This window comes from Odontesthes bonariensis, chromosome 13 (genome assembly GCF_027942865.1).
Source record: "Odontesthes bonariensis isolate fOdoBon6 chromosome 13, fOdoBon6.hap1, whole genome shotgun sequence".
NCBI lineage: Eukaryota > Metazoa > Chordata > Actinopteri > Atheriniformes > Atherinopsidae > Odontesthes > Odontesthes bonariensis.
In genome coordinates, this window is record NC_134518.1 from 13,373,217 (window position 1) to 13,390,805 (window position 17,589).

At 41.7% G+C, this 17,589-nt stretch overlaps 2 protein-coding genes across 2 annotated transcripts; one reads left to right on the forward strand and one right to left on the reverse strand.

Annotated features, from left to right (window-relative positions):
- Positions 1–759: 759 nt before the first annotated feature.
- itk (IL2 inducible T cell kinase) lies at positions 760–9,191 on the reverse strand. Its single transcript, XM_075481025.1, has 17 exons — positions 8,975–9,191; positions 8,733–8,837; positions 8,516–8,597; positions 8,259–8,384; positions 7,927–7,964; positions 7,487–7,638; positions 7,296–7,361; positions 7,138–7,192; positions 6,586–6,665; positions 6,161–6,303; positions 5,898–5,972; positions 5,474–5,642; positions 5,177–5,393; positions 5,027–5,091; positions 4,803–4,921; positions 1,629–1,786; positions 760–1,519 (listed from the first exon to the last, which is right to left on the reverse strand). The coding sequence occupies exons 1-17, from the start codon at positions 9,110–9,112 to the stop codon at positions 1,445–1,447; spliced, it is 1,863 nt and encodes a 620-aa protein (XP_075337140.1). The 5' UTR covers positions 9,113–9,191; the 3' UTR covers positions 760–1,444.
- A 4,029-nt stretch (positions 9,192–13,220) lies between these two features.
- Positions 13,221–17,329, forward strand: med7 (mediator complex subunit 7). Its single transcript, XM_075481027.1, has 2 exons — positions 13,221–13,349; positions 16,282–17,329. Exon 2 carries the CDS (start codon positions 16,291–16,293, stop codon positions 17,053–17,055), a length of 765 nt encoding a protein of 254 aa, XP_075337142.1. The 5' UTR covers positions 13,221–13,349; positions 16,282–16,290; the 3' UTR covers positions 17,056–17,329.
- The last annotated feature ends 260 nt before the right edge of the window (positions 17,330–17,589 follow it).

The window sequence follows — 17,589 nt, forward strand, 5'->3', positions numbered from 1 at the left end:
TAACATGGCCACCTACACATCACTCTCCTCCTGCTGGGTGACTAATTTCCTGGCTGAAATGACAGCGAAGAGTGAATGATCACTTTTTGATCCACATCCTCTTTATCATTTCAGCCATATGTAAATTGTGAGAAATTGTCACTGTGACTGTTCTTTATGAAGGAGCAAGCAAACAAGCCTTTGACAGTCACCCTTAAAGCTGACAGATATGGCCTGCCAAAAGACAAGATGACGGCTAAAGTCAAGAATGGTTCAATCATCTGTCAGCATTGATGACCTTTTCCATTTCTAAAAAAAAAGCAAATGTATTGTTCACTGAAATAAAAATGGAGGTGGGAGAGAGCTTTGTCAGGCTGAGCCCGAAGAGATAACTACTTTGCAAAGGTTAATGTAAAACAAATATCTAAACAAAAAAACATATCAGGCACACTGAAATGAATGAAATGTGTTAGATTATGCAGCCATGTCCTCCACGTATGGAGGTAGGATTTTTTTTTCCAAGTAGTTTAGCTTGTTGCTAATGCAAGAAGGGCATTTGTATGATAAAGAATACTTGGTTGAATATACACACAGAGAATTTAAGTTTTACATGTCATGTGTTCAGAGCACACGTAAAGTCGGTGTGTGTTTTCAGGACAGTTGCGCCCTGCTAGCCAAACCGGTGTTAGCATCTGTGGAGATTGACTCGCTTTGGAGGAGTCTGAGGCTGCTGCTTTAAGCTTAGGTAGCACATGTGCCCTTTCTGATGATACAGATTTATTCCTAGCCTTGCCCGCACATGGCCTACCACAGCTATGATGCAATATGCCGCAGGTTTGATGCAATGACAGTTAGCATTTGGTAAACAGTCGAGACGTTTGCCAGTGATGTGAAGTGATATTTTGAAGTCCATCCATTTTCTTCGAAAAGAAGGCCGAAAGCCCAGTGGTGTATGAACATTTGTCAGTCGATGGATGTAGTTCCATACTTTCTGCAGCTTCAGTTGGTTGAATGTCCGTCCAAATATGCGCAAACTTTTTATAAAAGATCCAAAAGATAAAGTCTGTCTGGCAGTGCTAAGTCACCAACACTTTCTAAGGCAAATAAGAGTATAATACTTGGTATTGACAAAAAAAAAAGGGAAAACATTTAACGTCGGTCAATAAAGTTTCTAATTAACTGGTTCACCATGGTAACCGTAACACCTGTTCAATGATCAGACACGTTATAAAATAACTGAACCATTTACAGTTATGTCACAGTGCATGTGTGCATCATGTAAGCCTTCTCAGGAATTGTTTACAAAGAGTATAAAGTGCAAAATCCACAAACTATATTGAACCTATCTTGTCTTTTCCAATCACTCCTCCAGTCCACTGGGAAAGCCCTTGATAAGTATTAAGTGAGGGAGTCAATAAATAAATAAATAAGTAAGTAAAACTGTGTTTGAGAAGATTGAAACTCATTAGCTGGTAGTCAGGTCTGAGATGGAGGCCAGCTCATGCAGGAGGAGAGCAAAGGATGGACGGTCTTCTGGTTTCTAGAAAAGAGAACAAAAAGAAACATGTCACAGCAGTGCATTTCACCGTCTACATACTTTGTGATTCGCCTGTTGTTTTGCTTCAAATAGGTCTAGTTGCCGCCCCCACCTCCTTCCAGCACCACTCCATGAGCACATACACAGAGTCTTGTGCAAAGCGAGGCTTCAGGAGCCTCAGGCCTTTGTTCAGGGACTCCACGACCTCGGAGTTAGAGCGGTTCTCATAAGGAAGACGGCCCTCGTTATACACCTCCCACATGAGCACACCTGAGCATAGACATATAGAGAAAGTCCATTTGTTATCAGCTAGACAAACCTGTTAGTCGGATAACATTTTCCTGTGACTCTGGTTATTCATTTTAAAATCAGCTGTTGCTCTTTGTAAGCTCTTCTCTTTTTCCAGCTAATTCAGAGGTTACAAGCATTATCCAAACTGAATAATGACACATTTCAAGTTTTCTCTCAAATGGTGCTGGCAAAAGTAATTGCCGTTCACATAATCAATAGAACAGGCACTTTCCTTTTTGGTTCAGTGTAACAAGTTGTTTTAAAGGGCCCACATTATGCTTATTCATAAAGCAGTCTTCTGGAAGAGGTTTACGTGCCTTTCAGTTAAATATCACTTTTCCCAAATGTAACATTGCCGCAGCACCTCCTCAACTTTTGTATGAAATTAGGTCTATTTAAGACCTTATTGCAGCATGATGGCCCTTCCTAAGTCCTTTAGAATTTCTCCTTTTGCCTTTCATTAACCCCGTGACATTTTCCGAGGAGTTCAAGAAAATGTGCTTAGGAAAAGACGATGGGATGGGATTTTTCTGACCATTCGACTGTACTCTCTGTATGTATTTGCAGTGTTCCAAACTAGTCTATCATGGTGATCTATACAAATAGGATATTTCAGGCAGCTGAGGAGAAGAACTCCCTTTGGTTGGGACTTTGAGCTTTGTAAGTCTTAAAAAGTTGCATTACTTTTTGAAAGAAATGGAAACACAAAAACAAAAGGCATACAATGTCGTCTTTAGCCGATACAACAAATAATGAGATTGACTAAAAAAAAAAAGTTAAGACCTGTAAACTAATGTTGGGGTCGGTAATGACGTAGGTGTAACCCTCCCACTGAATGGGGAAAAAGAAAAAAAAGAAGAAAGTTGCCCGAGGAGGAAAATGACATGTCTATCTATGGCTAACAGAGATGTTAGCCATAAATTAGAACCTGTCATAATAACTCCAAGCAGACGGCATAACAAGAACAACCACACGTTCGTGGTATACCTGGGGTTGTTGGTCTTTGCCTCCACAACCATATAAACTGGCTTGCACAGGACTTGCAGAAGCACTGTGGTTTGTCCTCCTGAGTTTTATCAAGTGCCAGTTGTGCTTTCTTTCAAAAGAGGGGTCATTATAGGTCTTCTTCTTTGAAACCCGCTTTTTTTTAGAAAAGGATTTATAGCACAATCGGATACTGTTGGACATCGATCATGGAGGCCAGCTTGCATTTGTTCCAGTTTTCCTCAGTTATTTCTCATTTATTTTTTTTCCTGTCCAGTGTGATAATGAAACCAAACAGCTGTGAATGAATGAACGATTATAATATTGAAAAAACATTACTATTATTTTAATTCGGGGCAGTAGTTTGTTGACGTTTTAACACCATCCATCGAGCGGATCAAGTGTTTTGTTTGGGCCAGACCACAGCACTTTCGCAGGTTCTTTGTTGCAGTCTGTGCAGAGCAGAAGGTGTGCAAAAAGAGCTTTTCATTTCATTTCAAGAAAGACGATTGTGCCACATCTGCCATGGAAGTTGTGGTTATGTTTACCATTCTACTCTGCATCTGTAAGATGCAAACAAGTCGCAATTTTTTAATATTAGCCCCACAAAGTTCCCTCTAGTTTAATATTCGGTTCTTGCGACGTTCCCAACCGTATTAACTTCAAGGGGATTACAGTAAATCCAGTAGTTGCCATTGCACCATGGAAATAGCAACCAAATGCAACCTCATCCTTAAGTGCATTATTTTATGAAAAGTCCAGTGTCTTTTTACACCTCTGTGCTTTTTTTCTTCAGAGGTTAAACATAATCGAATTGATTGAGATCACCTCTTTGCATGTATGATGTTCAATAGAAAAGCTTCAAGGCTTTGACATTCAACCCCCCTTTCCCAAAAAAATTGAAAGGCAGTGTAAAATGTAAGTTAAACACCACCTAAATCACCTAAACCCCACGTTTACGTTCCGAATATGGTGCCAGCAACATGTTTCAAGATAGTTTGAGAAGGGCCGTGAACCGAGGACACAAATAGTATTCTCTTGCATGCTATAAGACTTCAGCTAATCAAGAGTTCAGCGTCTTCTTAGTCGCATTCTTCGTGGAAGACAGATCTATACTGCAGGCAGGAACCACATTCTTTTACTACAGAAAGATGCTTCTTTGAAAACAAGCAGAATGTGGTTTATCATTGTCTAGCTGAAACAAGCACGGCTTTCATTAAAAAAATGTGGAACAGATGCGTATGGAACACAGGCTACATGCACTAATGTAACCCCAATACCATCAAGGAGACAGATGAAAGGGCAAAAAAAAAATTAAAACCAAAGGACAAGTTTGACACTTCGGTCGATTCTTATTGAACTCAGGTCATGTTGTTCGTGTAGGTTGTTTTCTTTGACTGATTTTTTTTAAAGATATCATTTGCCATGGATGATGAAGCCCCATAATTCTTTGCATTTCTACACAGAGACGTTAACTATTCTTTAAGAGAGTGGTGAGTCCTTCTCCAACTTTACTTATTAAAGACTATACAAATATAAATCACAGTGAAAGGGATTATTTATATTTATCAAGAAAAGAAAGAAAAAACTATAGGCTTTCTCAGTTTCAACATTTGATATTCCTTCTGAACTAATTTCTATCAAATATAAGGTTTAAATTTTATGGACCTTGTTGAATTCTATTTTTATTAAAATTTTATATAACATTTTTTTGGGAGATTTGAAGTTGCATAATAATCTCCTGTGGCCGTTAATGGAGAATATATCCTTAACCAGTGCAGTCCGATTTAACTCCCAGTTTGGTTTCTTAAAGAATCCAACGATAGGGGCTATCACCAGACCTTACATGGGTCATTTTGGTTTGCAGTTAATCAACCTGCGAAAGTCACCAAGCACAGCTGTTAGAGCTATAACTATAAAAGGGGACAAGCGACAGGCTTAATAACAAAAAAGACAGAGAATCAGACAAACGGACCAAACAACAGAAAGGCCGAGACACAGATTAACGCACCAAATGACCAGACGTCAGACTTGCTGCTGAACTTGGAGTACTTGATCACTTCTGGGGCTGACCACTTGACAGGAAACTTGGAACCATGGGAGCTTGTGTACTGATCATCAAGAACAAACCTGCAGAGCAAAGAGAGAGGACGCCACCCACGCAGGCTTATTCAATGGGCCTGTAAGGTGCAGCAGTTTGGCAAATGATTTTCAGAGTCTGTGATGAACGCGTACCTTGTCATGCCAAAATCAGACACCTTCACCTCATTGTCGCTCGAGACGAGACAGTTCCTGGCAGCCTGTGGGGACAGAGGAGCAATAAACACTCCCAACATAGCAGGGAAACGAAAGCATTACCTGCAAAACTCTTCTCTGTCCGCTCACCAGATCTCTGTGGATGAAGTTGGAGTTCTCCAGATAAGACATCCCTTCACTGACATCCAGACACATTCCCAGCATCACATTCTGAGACAAACGGCCTTTCCTCTCTCGCAGGTAGTCTGACAGACAACCGTTCTCCATGAACTCAAACACCAGGCACATGGGCGAGCGCTGGGTGCACACACCATAGAGCTGCACCAACTTACAGTGAGACAATTTCCTGTCGCAGCACACACACATTTAAGATGGGTGGTTTGACATTTATTTCAACTGGAATGCCGTTAACTGCATCGCACTTACATCATAACTTTTGCTTCCTCTTTGAACTCGTCGTCTGACATGCACTCCTCTCTTATCATCTTCACCGCGACCCTCGTCTCCCTCCATCTCCCCTCCAGCACCAGCCCAAACTGGCCGCTGCCCAACTCCTGACCCAGGTTCAGCTCCTCTGGGACTATCTCCCACTGATCTGTTGGGATCAGAAAGCAAAACAACCCCCACAATATTGTTCCGTTACAAAACTTCAGTACGTGTAACTGACAAAGCAGACTTCCAGCGAACATATCACAAAAAAAAAAAAAAATCAGTCCTCTGAACTGTTGTTGCACTGCTCTGAACACATAAGGGTGAAAACCACAAGAGGTCAGCAAAAACGTGATTTTCAGCATCAACTCATGACTCTTTTTAGCTCCAGGTCGGTTTATGCAAGCGAACACGTTGCAACCTTTTGAGAGATCAGCAGCCTCCTGGGAGCAGCGTATTCCCTGAGAGACTGGATGCCTCAGCCGCGTTATCAGACCTGCCAAGCAAGAGAAACACACACGAAGACAGAGTCAGGCATCTTTATACACGCACATTTATGGAGACACAGAAACTGAGCTGCAGATTTGCTTTTGCTTTGTCACTTTTTAGAAAGAAAAAAAAATGAGCCCTGCTTCCTCCTCCGCATCTTTCTAAATGAATGTCTCATACGGACGGCAAACTTACCGGCAGCGTTGTGTTGGTGGTAATGAATTAGCTCCGGAATGGTGCTAAACAGGTACTTCTCTGCCAAGTAAAACGCTCTCCGCCCAGTTTCTGTCTGTCTTATTTGGTAATGTTTCACTCTAGGATTCTTCTCTCCATTAGATCTAGAGATGACAAAATGTTTTGACGCAAGAAACATGCACAAAGAAAAGGCTCGCCAATCACAAAACGTGCACAGTCAGTCCCAGTAAAAGTATAGGATATGAAAAAAAACTTAGGATTATAGCAGTAGAGGTATTATTTGTCATAGTGACAGTATTTAATAATGTAAAAAAAAGAGATGAAATCTCATGAACCATCAGACATACTTTTCATGCCATTGTAATTTCAGCAATAAAGCAATTCAATCTATCTATTTAGTTAAATAGACATGGAGGTAAAATTACCCTGGTGCTTTGGTGAAAACTGACACCGTGTAGACTCCCGCATGTCTCGAGTCCCGCACCATGAACGCACCTTCTTTTCCCTAAAAATCGGAGCAGCGACATGACATAAGCTAGATAAAAAAAAACACATTTCATTCTACAGCGGAGTAGAGGAGCTGAAGCCAGAATGGGCCTTGCAGTCATTTGAGAGGCAGATGGTGATGGACAGCTGTTCTCCCTGTTGCTTGCAAAATGTAGCAGAGCACTTGACGGCAGGAAATTGTGGAAACACTGTGGTTGTGAGAAAAATTTCATGTCCCATGTCGTGTCAGATTCCGAGGTTGCAGGTGCAATAATTTTTTGCAAGAGCAAGGTGTAGGTGGCACAGTCACAGCAAAAGTGCGCTTTTACCACGCATGAAAAACATCTCGCTCATAGGCGTAAGAATTGTAATTCGACTTTATTTTTTTTATTTTTTTTTACGTCAAAAAAAAGGTTAGAATAAATTAACTGAAAAGGAATAAACACTTAAACCTCACAGGCTGATTTATTTGATATAATTTCATTTTTTACCTCTTTCATTAATAAATCCTCTGCTCCCCCTCTGTTAATGTGTTTGTTGTACCACCTGTAAAAGGACAAATTACCCAAAAGTAAGTCAGGTCCGCAGAGAACAAATGAACAAATATTAAGACGTCCATGCAATGACCAGAAAAATGAGGAGAACTCACTCGAATCTCTCAAAGTTGTTGCCATATTTTTCAGCCACGTACGTACAGGGCACGAAACCTGAGCACCTGATGAGGGGCCGGGAAAAAGACGCATTGACTCTTTTCTCATTTTTGTCATTGTTGTGAAAGAAAATGCTTCACATGTAAGGGCAAAGAGTGAGGTGGTAACAGGGCACCTTTTGGAGCCTTACCCCCTGTCATCCTGCACGGACCACCAGTCAGAATGGGAGCTGTTGATCAGGAGATACTCCTGATCTTTCTGAAGAGACAAGTCGTCGTCTCCTATCGCCGTGTAGTCTTGCAGAGCGATGACCCACTGCTGTCCTAAATCTTGCAGCTCCGTCTTCCAGAGAGAGAGAGAGAGAGAGGCAAAGACAAGAGATTAGTTTCTTAAAATACTAGCAGGAGCGATTGGACGTTTCTGGGGCCAAACCACAAGCTCAGTGCTTGTCAACCAGCGCGTGTTGTAACAAAATCATGAACGAAATCACAGAGGGACACTTGAAAAGAATTGACAAACTGAAGCTAAAAGAGAAACACACAAACAAAAGGCATTGTATCTGTATTCTGAACAGCATCAGCCACCTCGTCAATAATATTTCAACGGTATGTGCTGTTTAGAGAGTTGTACCTCTGGATCCGGGAGCTGGGGAAGTGGCTTTTTAGAAGCTGCAGGGAAATCAGAAACGACAAGTTGGAGGATTTTAGTGCAGATGCAAATCCACACGGCACAAACGGTCTTATAAAGGCTTTTGTAGAATGTTGAGTTACACGACCCTGTTGTCGAGTCGAGGAGGGCCCTAACGACATGTCTTTAAAGCTCCCGAAAAAATGCATGTTCTTTTCTTTTTCTTTTTTAAAAGTGATTTGACTTTTCTTTTTTCACTTTTCAAATAAAGTAGGGAGGGGATGTACGATCAACATGGTGAGAAGAAAAAAAAAAAAAAAGAAAAAAATACATACCACAACCCTCTGGGTCATATACGTGACAACCTGCTGCCAGTTTCTCAGTTTGCTGGCAGCATCTCCATTTTCCCTCCATCCAGAAGTTCGGGTGGTATTTTGCAACCAAGTTGTTGTACTTCGTCTCTACGTCGGAGGAAACAAAACAAATATGCGTACGGTTTGAAATTTCAACACTGAATGGATTTGTGGCGTACATGCAGTTGAATCATTTTCCATGTGATGCCATTGCCTGAAGATGTCCAGAGACGAATTACCCTCTTTGAGAGCTCGGACCCATCTCTGACGGCAGTCGTTGTCTGGGGCAAATATGTAGAGGTAATGGCTGTCATGGAAAACCTGTAGGGGCATTTACATTGAGAAAACATTACTTTGTCATACTACATACTTAACGATACACAATACTTAGTATATATGAGTCTTATTTTGTATAGAAAGCAGCCTATATATTCATTGAGAAATTGCAACTCTAACCTGGAAAGGATACTTGAAGCTGCATGGTATGGGGACATCAGTACAAACAATCTCTACACACTTAATTCTGGACAGTTCAATGCAACCCTTCAGCATGGGCTTTTTCTGCAAAAAAAAACAAAACAAAAAAAACATGCTCTTTAGTTCAAGTGTGAGGGACCTGTGGAGATTATTACTGGCATTCAAAATATCACATTTCCAAAGCAAATGGCTGGGACTGCATATCATAAACGTTGCCTTACCCCCGGCCGGCGTTCAGAATACTTCAAATCTTGTGTGTCGAGTACAAAAAATCTCTCCTTGTAATTAGACGGCGATGTTCTTTTCTTCTGCTGAGATTTTTTGATCATGGTTCCCTTCAAAATCACCCTGGGAAACATGGTGACGGCTACGGACAGCACAGCCAGCGACACTTGTCATGGGTAGAGCAGCTCTTTGCCTCGCGCTGACAGAAAATAAAAAAAAAAAAATGTTGGGGATGATACCTTCTCAGATGCAGAGGAGCTTCCGGCGTAAACTTTTTGCACAGTAAAACCACATCCTTGCGGCAACGAACGGGGTTGTGCAGGCAAATCACACACCGCTACAGGCACGCGCGCGCACTCACACGCACGCGCGCGCGCACTTTCACTTATCATGTTGCACTATTCTAAAGTTGACAGTAGTAGAGAGAGAGAACTTTTGACTTTTTTTCCGCCCTTCTATTGTAACATTTTCCGCAGAAAGATGCATCTTGTTTGGCGATGAAGTAGCTTTCAACAAGATTTTCAAATTGAATAACTATGAAGGGACGAATAAATAAGTACAATTCAAAACGCACAATTTATTCGAAAACATTTCAGGAAAGAGTAAATGAAAAAAAGAAGATTCTTTATTTTCTAAATGAAAATTTGGGTACTTCGTGTTATACATACTGTAAACATTTGACTTATTGCACATTTCTAGTCGCAGTTACATCATTTACCTTTTCCTTAATTCTTCTTGACCGTCATCGTCACCATTAGGCCTACCCGTGCAATGATTTCGGCTTTTGCATCCTCTCTTTTTCTTCTGTAAAGAAACAACAGATGACCTTCTCTCCGTGCCAGGATTATTCGGATGATGTCAGAAAACCACATTCGTTTTATAATCTGTTTCAAGGGACCGTTAATCCAAGCTTGCGCTTGAAGCTTTTAGAGCTTCTTCGGAAGTAATGGTTGGAGTGACAAAAAGCATGTTAAAAATCTGAAACTATATTCTCACCCACAAAACCCGATAAACGAGATGGATGCTACAGCACCACCAAGAGGAAAAGGGATCCAAGACAAGTGGCTTTGCATTCAAGGAGAAAGAGGCTAAAACTCTCTCATTCTAATCCATTGATTAGTTTATTCGACGCTGTAAAATTTCCATTGCCCATTATTCCATGACCAAGTCGAGTCTTGGGCAAAATGACTAAATTAGCTGCTGGACGTCTTATTAGAGACCACGTCTGCTGTGAAGATGTAATAAGAACATTATGATTGCGTTGTGATCCACGCACAAATAAGAATGTGGTATTTGAGAGTTCTGATGAGAACCAGCAGGAGAGATCATATTTCTCCAGTTTTAGCTTCTCTTCATTGACTCGCTGTTAAATTCAGAATTTTTAAGATTCTTCTCCTCGCATATGAAGCTCAAAATGAACGACCTCCATCTTAAAGTTCTCATAGTTGGATATTTTCCTAACAGAGCACTTCGCTCTCAGACTGCAGGTTTACTTGAGGTTCCCAGAGTTTCTAACAGTAGAATGGGAGGCAGAGCCTTCAGTTATCAGGCCCCTCTCTTGTGGAACCAGCTGCCAGTATACGTCCGGGAAGCAGACACCCTCTCGGACTTTAAGATTAGGCTTAAAATTTTAATAAAGCTTATAGTTAGGGATGGCTCAGGTGATCCTGAAACATCCCATAGTTAAGCTGCTATAGGCCTAGACTGCTGGGGGTCATCTTATGTCACATCTTTCTTCACTTTGCTCTCTTTTTCCCCCCTTTTATTTCCTCATATGACATTATGTACATTTGGCGTTATTGTGGTCATTAAGTGTTTCTCTGTCTCAACAGGTATCCTTTGAATGGTGTTTGTTGTCCCCTCTTTTCTGTCCTTTCAAACCTCAGCTGGTGGAGGTGGATGGCCACCCTTCCTGAGTCTGGTTCTGCCAGAGGTTTCTTCCTGTTAAAAGGGAGTCGTTCCTTTCCACAGTCGCCTCAGGCACGCTCAGGACGGGAGATTGGAACAAAGAGGAGTTCCGGTTCGATCTGTTGGTTTCCTTAGCCAGGAAATTGTTTCTGAATTGGCTCTGTATGTATGAATTGGACTAATTTTGAATTTAATTAATTGGATTTGATTGGATTATGATTACAATGAATTGGACTCTAATTGGCTTGAATTGGACTGTATCTTTGAAGTGCCTTGAGATGACATTTGTTGTGATTTGGTGCTATATCAATAAAACTGAAGGGAATTTAATCTTTCTTTCTTTTTTTAAATAAATGACCATATAGAACTAAACTGATTTAGACTGCATTTCCCATTAGTTTTAAAAGTCTGTGAGAATACAGATGGTATACATACATGCAATACATCGGTCCTAACATCTGCCAGTGTCTGAACAAAATATTAAAACATGAAAATAACTCAAGATATTGCCTTGCATTTTAGGGAAAACACCCTCCGATTGGTGCGGGAGTACGAAATAGATGTCAAAAAAGCTCGCAGACAACAGGAACTACCTGCGCTTTCATTTTAAATGCAGACAACACAGTCACCCCCATCAGTGGACGGCTTAGCTCTAATATTCGAGGTCACAGAGCAGAACAGATACTGTTGAAGCCTCAAAACCAGCTGCTTAACGAAAAAATGAGACAGGTCCATTTCACCATTTATGCACTTATCACAAGATGGATCTGACTCGACAAAAACTGTCAGCACTTCTCCCCAGTACAATCACAGAGGGGGTCTACAGTTTCACTTAAAAGGCACAGCTTTCGCAACACGGGAAGAGCAAGGAACAACAAAAGCGGAAATTGCAATCGGCAGAGCCAATTCTTCTTGGAACACATCTGTGTCTGTCAGGCTAGAACTTATTAGATAGGGACCTCATCAAACCAGAAAAGGATGTTTTATCCAAAGGTCTCAACTTTACAGAACTCCACAAACTTTGTGGAGAAGTTTGAAACAACTCCTGAAACTGTCCCCGAGTGAAACCATTCCGTTCTTTGACGTGGACTCACTTTTTACTTGTATACTGATTTCAGCAGTGATGGAGACTTAAAATACAATGACTGTTTCTGCAGACGAAGCACGGATGTGCCATGGGATCTCCAGTGTTCCCCACTGTGGCTAACTTTTGTATGGAGGAAGTAGAAAGCAAAGCACTGAACTCATACAACGGAACAACACCAAGCCACTTGGTTCAGATATGTGGACGACACCTGGGTCAACATCCAAACTCATGAAGTAGAGGCTTTTTAAACACTGAGGTTTACAGGAAACCCCTCGCATATAGATCAGTAACTGCTGTTTGACTCACATCATGTGCTAGAACACAAACTTACTGTCATCAGAACACTACATCACCGGGCTGAGAATGTACCTACTATGGCTGGGGGAACAAAAAAGGAACATCAACAGTCCAAGCTCTTCAAACCTGTGGATACCCAAACTGGGCCTTTGTCAAATCAGCAGAGACATTTGGACCAAACAATACTGTTAGAGAAGATGAGAAGAACAGCCACAAGCCTTCTGTAATTACATATGTGGCAGGAATGTGTAAGAAACTTAGAAGGATCTTCTCCAAACATGACATTACAGTGCACTTCAAACCCAAGGACTCCCTCAGACAGAGACTGGTTCACCCAAAGGACAAAACACCCAAACACAAACTGAGTGGCGTCATGTATGCATGTGCATACTTCTATATAAGAGAGACCAAACAACAGCTCCACAAGCGCATGGCACAACATAGGAGTCTTCAGGTGAAGACTCAGCAGTGCACCTACATCTCAAGGTAAACTTAAGGGACACTCTTTTGAGGACAGTAATGTACACATTCTGGACAGAGAAGACAGATGGTTTGAGAGAGGAGTCAAGGAAGCCATGTCTCTCTTCCACAGGCAGTTTCACAACCATTCACACCTTGGATCCTGTGACCAAAACTCGCCCTTAGGCAGGTAGACAATTGCAGATAAAAATAACTTAAACGACATGCACATTGGTCAGGGGGTTCAGTGACACATGTGACTGTAACGACCCTCTCTGGTCATAAGATGATCCTCCCATCATCTAGTTTATCACTGAAGGACCCTTTCGGATGACAAGTGAAATATCTTCAAAATCCCAGAAAAACTCTAGTTGGCCTTATTCGAGCTCTGAGGATTGCGACCAATCAACGTTGAGTTTGTTCCTCAGCCACGGTCCAATCAATGTGACTGAAGGTGTCACGAGCTCGTTTCAGCCAATGGGATTGGAACAGAAAGAAAAAAAAGACGTTCTTACTGAGACTGTGGAGGCTAAGCTAGTCATGAGCTACTTGTCCGATGAAATCGTGGTAACATTTCACATCTGAAGTCTACATTCTCGTTCTGAGGAGTCATTTAAAAGGTGTGTACATGTATCGTTACTGCCTTTACTTACACGTGTGTCGGTAGTTAACTTGATTTGAACTGTTCAGCGGAGGTTAGCAGTGGCATAGCTAGTTAGCTAAATTTCCCACCCAGAAGGCAGCCACTGCGTTGATGTCTACGTCTGCTTTTATTGTGAATTTACTACACATACATATATATAGCTATATATTATATATTACAAAATACGTTCTTTAATGGGATATGAGTGTTCTTAAGTCTCCCACTGATAGGCAGTTTCTAAGAGAACTGGTGGGACTGCTTTGTTACTTTAAATGTTTCACATATGCTACTGGCTGGATCTTTATTGCCTTGTTTACCTTTGTTATAGTGTGAGGGTCTGTTTCTTCTATGAAAGCTTACTGTCAAAATTTTTTTAACCAAATCGGTAAAGAAACTAAGTGCTTTTGCACAACTAGTGGGGACATATTTAATTTTTAGTGCAACGTTACTCGTATTTTACCTTGTACCATATATACCGGTATATTGATTTGATACTTCTACTTAATAGCATCTAGTAAGATATTTTTTCTTTATTTCACTTTATCCACACGCAAGCATTTGGGACAAGTGGCAGAGTGTGATGCCTGTTTCGAATCCCAAATACACAGGCACTCATAGTTTAAACCCACTGTCACTACTTGCTGTGTGCATAACGGTGGTGGAATGTGTAGATGGGAGCTCCATGTGTTTGTGTTTTTTTTTTTTTTTTTTTTTTTTTTTGTAAAGTTGAAAGTTGTCCCTCTTCTAATTTTTCAGACTTTGCATCCTCTGTCCTCGTGTCCCACAAAACATACCCAGAGAGAGACACAACAGGAATTTGAAATGGCAAAACAAAGATACATTATTGCTCTGGTGCCATCGTTTTAAGCGGTCGTCAGCTGAATGAAACGTGTCCCAGCTGCATTGTCTGCCCATTGTTTTGTTAAGGCTGATTCATACTCGGCGCAACCTCGCTCATACTAGCTGGTCGCAAATGGCGCAAACGGTCACGTGTCCCAAAATTCCGCCACGCCCCCCTTCGCAAGCTAGAAAATCCTCGCGCGGCGCAAGGGCGCGCACACAACTTTTTTTCTGACTTCACGCACACTCCACCGGAAACAGCTGACCAAGAAAAAGAAAAAATGAACACTACAGAGACCGCGGTGACCGAGAGGATGCGCCTCTACAAACATCTGTACGACACGTCTATGAAGTTACACTGGGACAACGTTTGACAAAGTTCGTCTTGTTGCAAAGGACGAACAATCCACCATCTCTTCTGTTTTTGCCGCAGCCGCTTAGCTCTGAGATACATATACAGTTCTACACCCAGAGTAAATTCATTCCGCATCAGATGTGCCAGCCTCTGCTGACGTGACACCACAGGTGGCATTGTGTATGCTTTCTTCGTATGCTTTTCAGCTTGTTTCCTCAACAGTGACGCTCGCTGGTCTGGAGAGAACTGCAAATGTGACGCATTCTCGGCGCAAACTGCGCTTATGAGCTGAAGGAACTGTGAAGGGGCTCATTAATGGTCATTAATGGTTCTCGAGCCAGAACAGTTGCGCGTTTGCGCCGAGTATGAATCAGCTTTTATGGTCTGCTGCAGTATCTTATAGCCTGGAGACACCGACTGAAACTCGACACTTTCATACATTTCTTAGCAGTGCACGTCAGATGGATGAAGAATAAATGTGTTCAGTTTCATGGCTGATGCATCGCTTCCAAGGAGCTCCACATATCGTCATATTATTTTTTTTTAAGTCAAATTCTCTTGAGCTTTTTGTTTATTTGCTTGTCATTGGAAATAATTAAGTGTGCTCCATAAATGTAGTGTAAGGCAACTTTTCCTTTTATGCTGTGAGGTGTAATGAATTATTTGTCATTTCAGTCCTGTTTGATTCCACTTGTTGGTGGATTCCTGCCTTTTAAAATGCTGCCAGCATTTTGCTCAAAAAAAAGCTTTGGCGAGTGCATCATGTTGCACTCGCCAAAGCTTTGTGTTTGAAGTTTGTGGTCGAGTCAGCATGCTGGTTTTCCCCACAAATGTTGTCCCACGCTGTGGGGCAGCACATAAAATGCAGGGCGTTGATTTCTTTGCAGTAGCTTTAGCTAACGAGCCGTGTGAGGGTTTTGTTTCAGATCGAGTTCATCTTGTCATTTTTCAAACTGATATTACCTGTGCCATTGCATAGTTCCTCCTCAATCAAAGGAACTCAGGAACGCAGTGTGCCAAGAGGCAAAGAATGATCTTTTCTCATGAAAAATGAATCTGTAGTGACAAAATGAGAGTTAACAGGAAACCGCTTGCAGGCGGGCAGAGGACAAATTTCTTCTAAACGGTCACAAACCGTGTGTAGTTGAAAGTGTTTCATTCAAGTTTTGGCCACCAAATCCCATCAAAATATAAACATGTATATCTCAATCTGTAAAAGATTTGGGGATATAGTCTTTATGACAATATTGCTGTCTGAAAATGGCCATTGAAATGATTAATAAGAGTTCCTATTTCTTCTTTTAAAAGAAAAAACCTTATTTGATTACAAAATGAATATATTCTCATTTTAATGTCTCCTTATGTGATGAACAAAAACAGCCATTTGTCAGGAGATAAAGGCTTATTTAATCAACTCTTAGCTTGCTTAAAAATCCCCTGGCTGAGTGCGACATGGCAATGAACTAAGGTTTTGCAACAAATTCAGCGTGTTACTTTGCATATTATTATTTTGACTTTGAATACATTTTCAATGCTCAAACACGCTTTCTTTCTGCTTTTACTAATACCCAGAAGTACTTGATCGAAGCGAAGCCTCTGGATGTGACGCAGCAGTAAAAGCTCATTTACACATCCCTCCATCAGAGTACTTTCAGGCCCCTCTGAGAGTGGCCAGCCTTTCTAATGACAGCTTTTCTTTGTTTGTGTTGTTCAGGTCTGCATCATGGGGGAACCACAGCAGGTTAGTGCCCTGCCTCCGCCGCCTATGCAGTACATCAAAGAGTACACGGATGAAAATATCCGCAAAGGTCTGGCCCCTAAACCGCCTCCACCCATCAGAGACAGTTACATGATGTTTGGCAACCAGTTTCAGTGCGATGACCTGATTATCCGTCCTCTGGAGAGCCAAGGCATCGAGAGACTCCATCCTATGCAGTTTGACCACAAACGGGAGCTCAAAAAACTGAACATGTCCATCCTTGTGAACTTTCTGGACCTGCTCGACATTCTTATCAAGAGTCCCGGCAGCATAAAGCGCGAAGAGAAGCTCGAGGACATAAAGCTTTTGTTTGTCCATATGCACCATCTGATAAATGAATACAGGCCACACCAAGCCAGGGAGACTCTGAGGGTGATGATGGAGGTGCAGAAGAGACAGAGGCTCGAGACGGCAGAAAGGTTCCAGAAACATCTGGAGAGAGTGGTGGAGATGATCCAGGGGTGCCTCTCCTCCCTACCCGACGACTTGCCTCAGGTGGAAGTTCCAGATGGTGCGTGTGACGGGACAACGGGTGTGTCTGGAGGAGCGAGCGCCGGTTGTTCTTCTGGGCAGGCCCCCAGGCTGAAAACGGAACCGATGGATGTAGAGGAGGCAGGTGCCAGTTGCATGGCAGCAGGTCACCAGGACACGAATATCCCCAGTTTAAATAAGGACAGAATGTGGGACAAGGATGCCGCGATGTGCAGTATTATTGATGAAATTGCATAGATTTATATTTTGTTTATGTCGTTCTTTTATTTCTTTTCTAATCTAACCCCTTTTTTTATGTATGCTGTACTTTGTATGCATGCATTGTTTTCACTTGGCTTAAAGTCCTTGTAGCATTGTGTGGCGTTTTATGTGAGGACTCTCTTGCGGATAGTATTACCTATTAATGTAAAGATAGTAAAATAATTTAAATACTTCATAGATTGGTTGGGATGATCACTTTCATTTGTTTATCCACCAAACCCAATAAAGAAATTTCCAATTGTAAAACCAGCGTTGCGCGCCACCAGTGTTCGTTTCCACCGAATGGCTTGGGATATAATTTCACGTAAATATTGATATTCCCTAGTTGGTACAACTTGTAGCGGTGACTGTCTGGTTGTGTAACCCAGTGAAATGTCACAGAGAGGTCAGCATGTATAGGCTGGAGTTAAAGAGTCACTTCTTCCTCATTCAAACCACCCGTCAAGCTTCTTGAATAGCATATACTTCATCATGGGAATGTATATTCCTGGAGGAGTGATTCCGAACATT

Bases quoted from the DNA above. Each gene is read 5' to 3' on its own strand.
- itk (XM_075481025.1), bottom strand. From the start codon at position 9,112: ATGTTTCCCAGGGTGATTTTGAAGGGAACCATGATCAAAAAATCTCAG. The intron at 5,973-6,160 runs GTAAGTTTGCCG...CTTGCTTGGCAG, and splicing joins CCACCAACACAACGCTGCCG to GTCTGATAACGCGGCTGAGG. The intron at 1,787-4,802 runs GTGCGTTAATCT...GTCTATGCTCAG, and splicing joins GTCTGACGTCTGGTCATTTG to GTGTGCTCATGTGGGAGGTG.
- med7 (XM_075481027.1), top strand. From the start codon at position 16,291: ATGGGGGAACCACAGCAGGTTAGTGCCCTGCCTCCGCCGCCTATGCAG.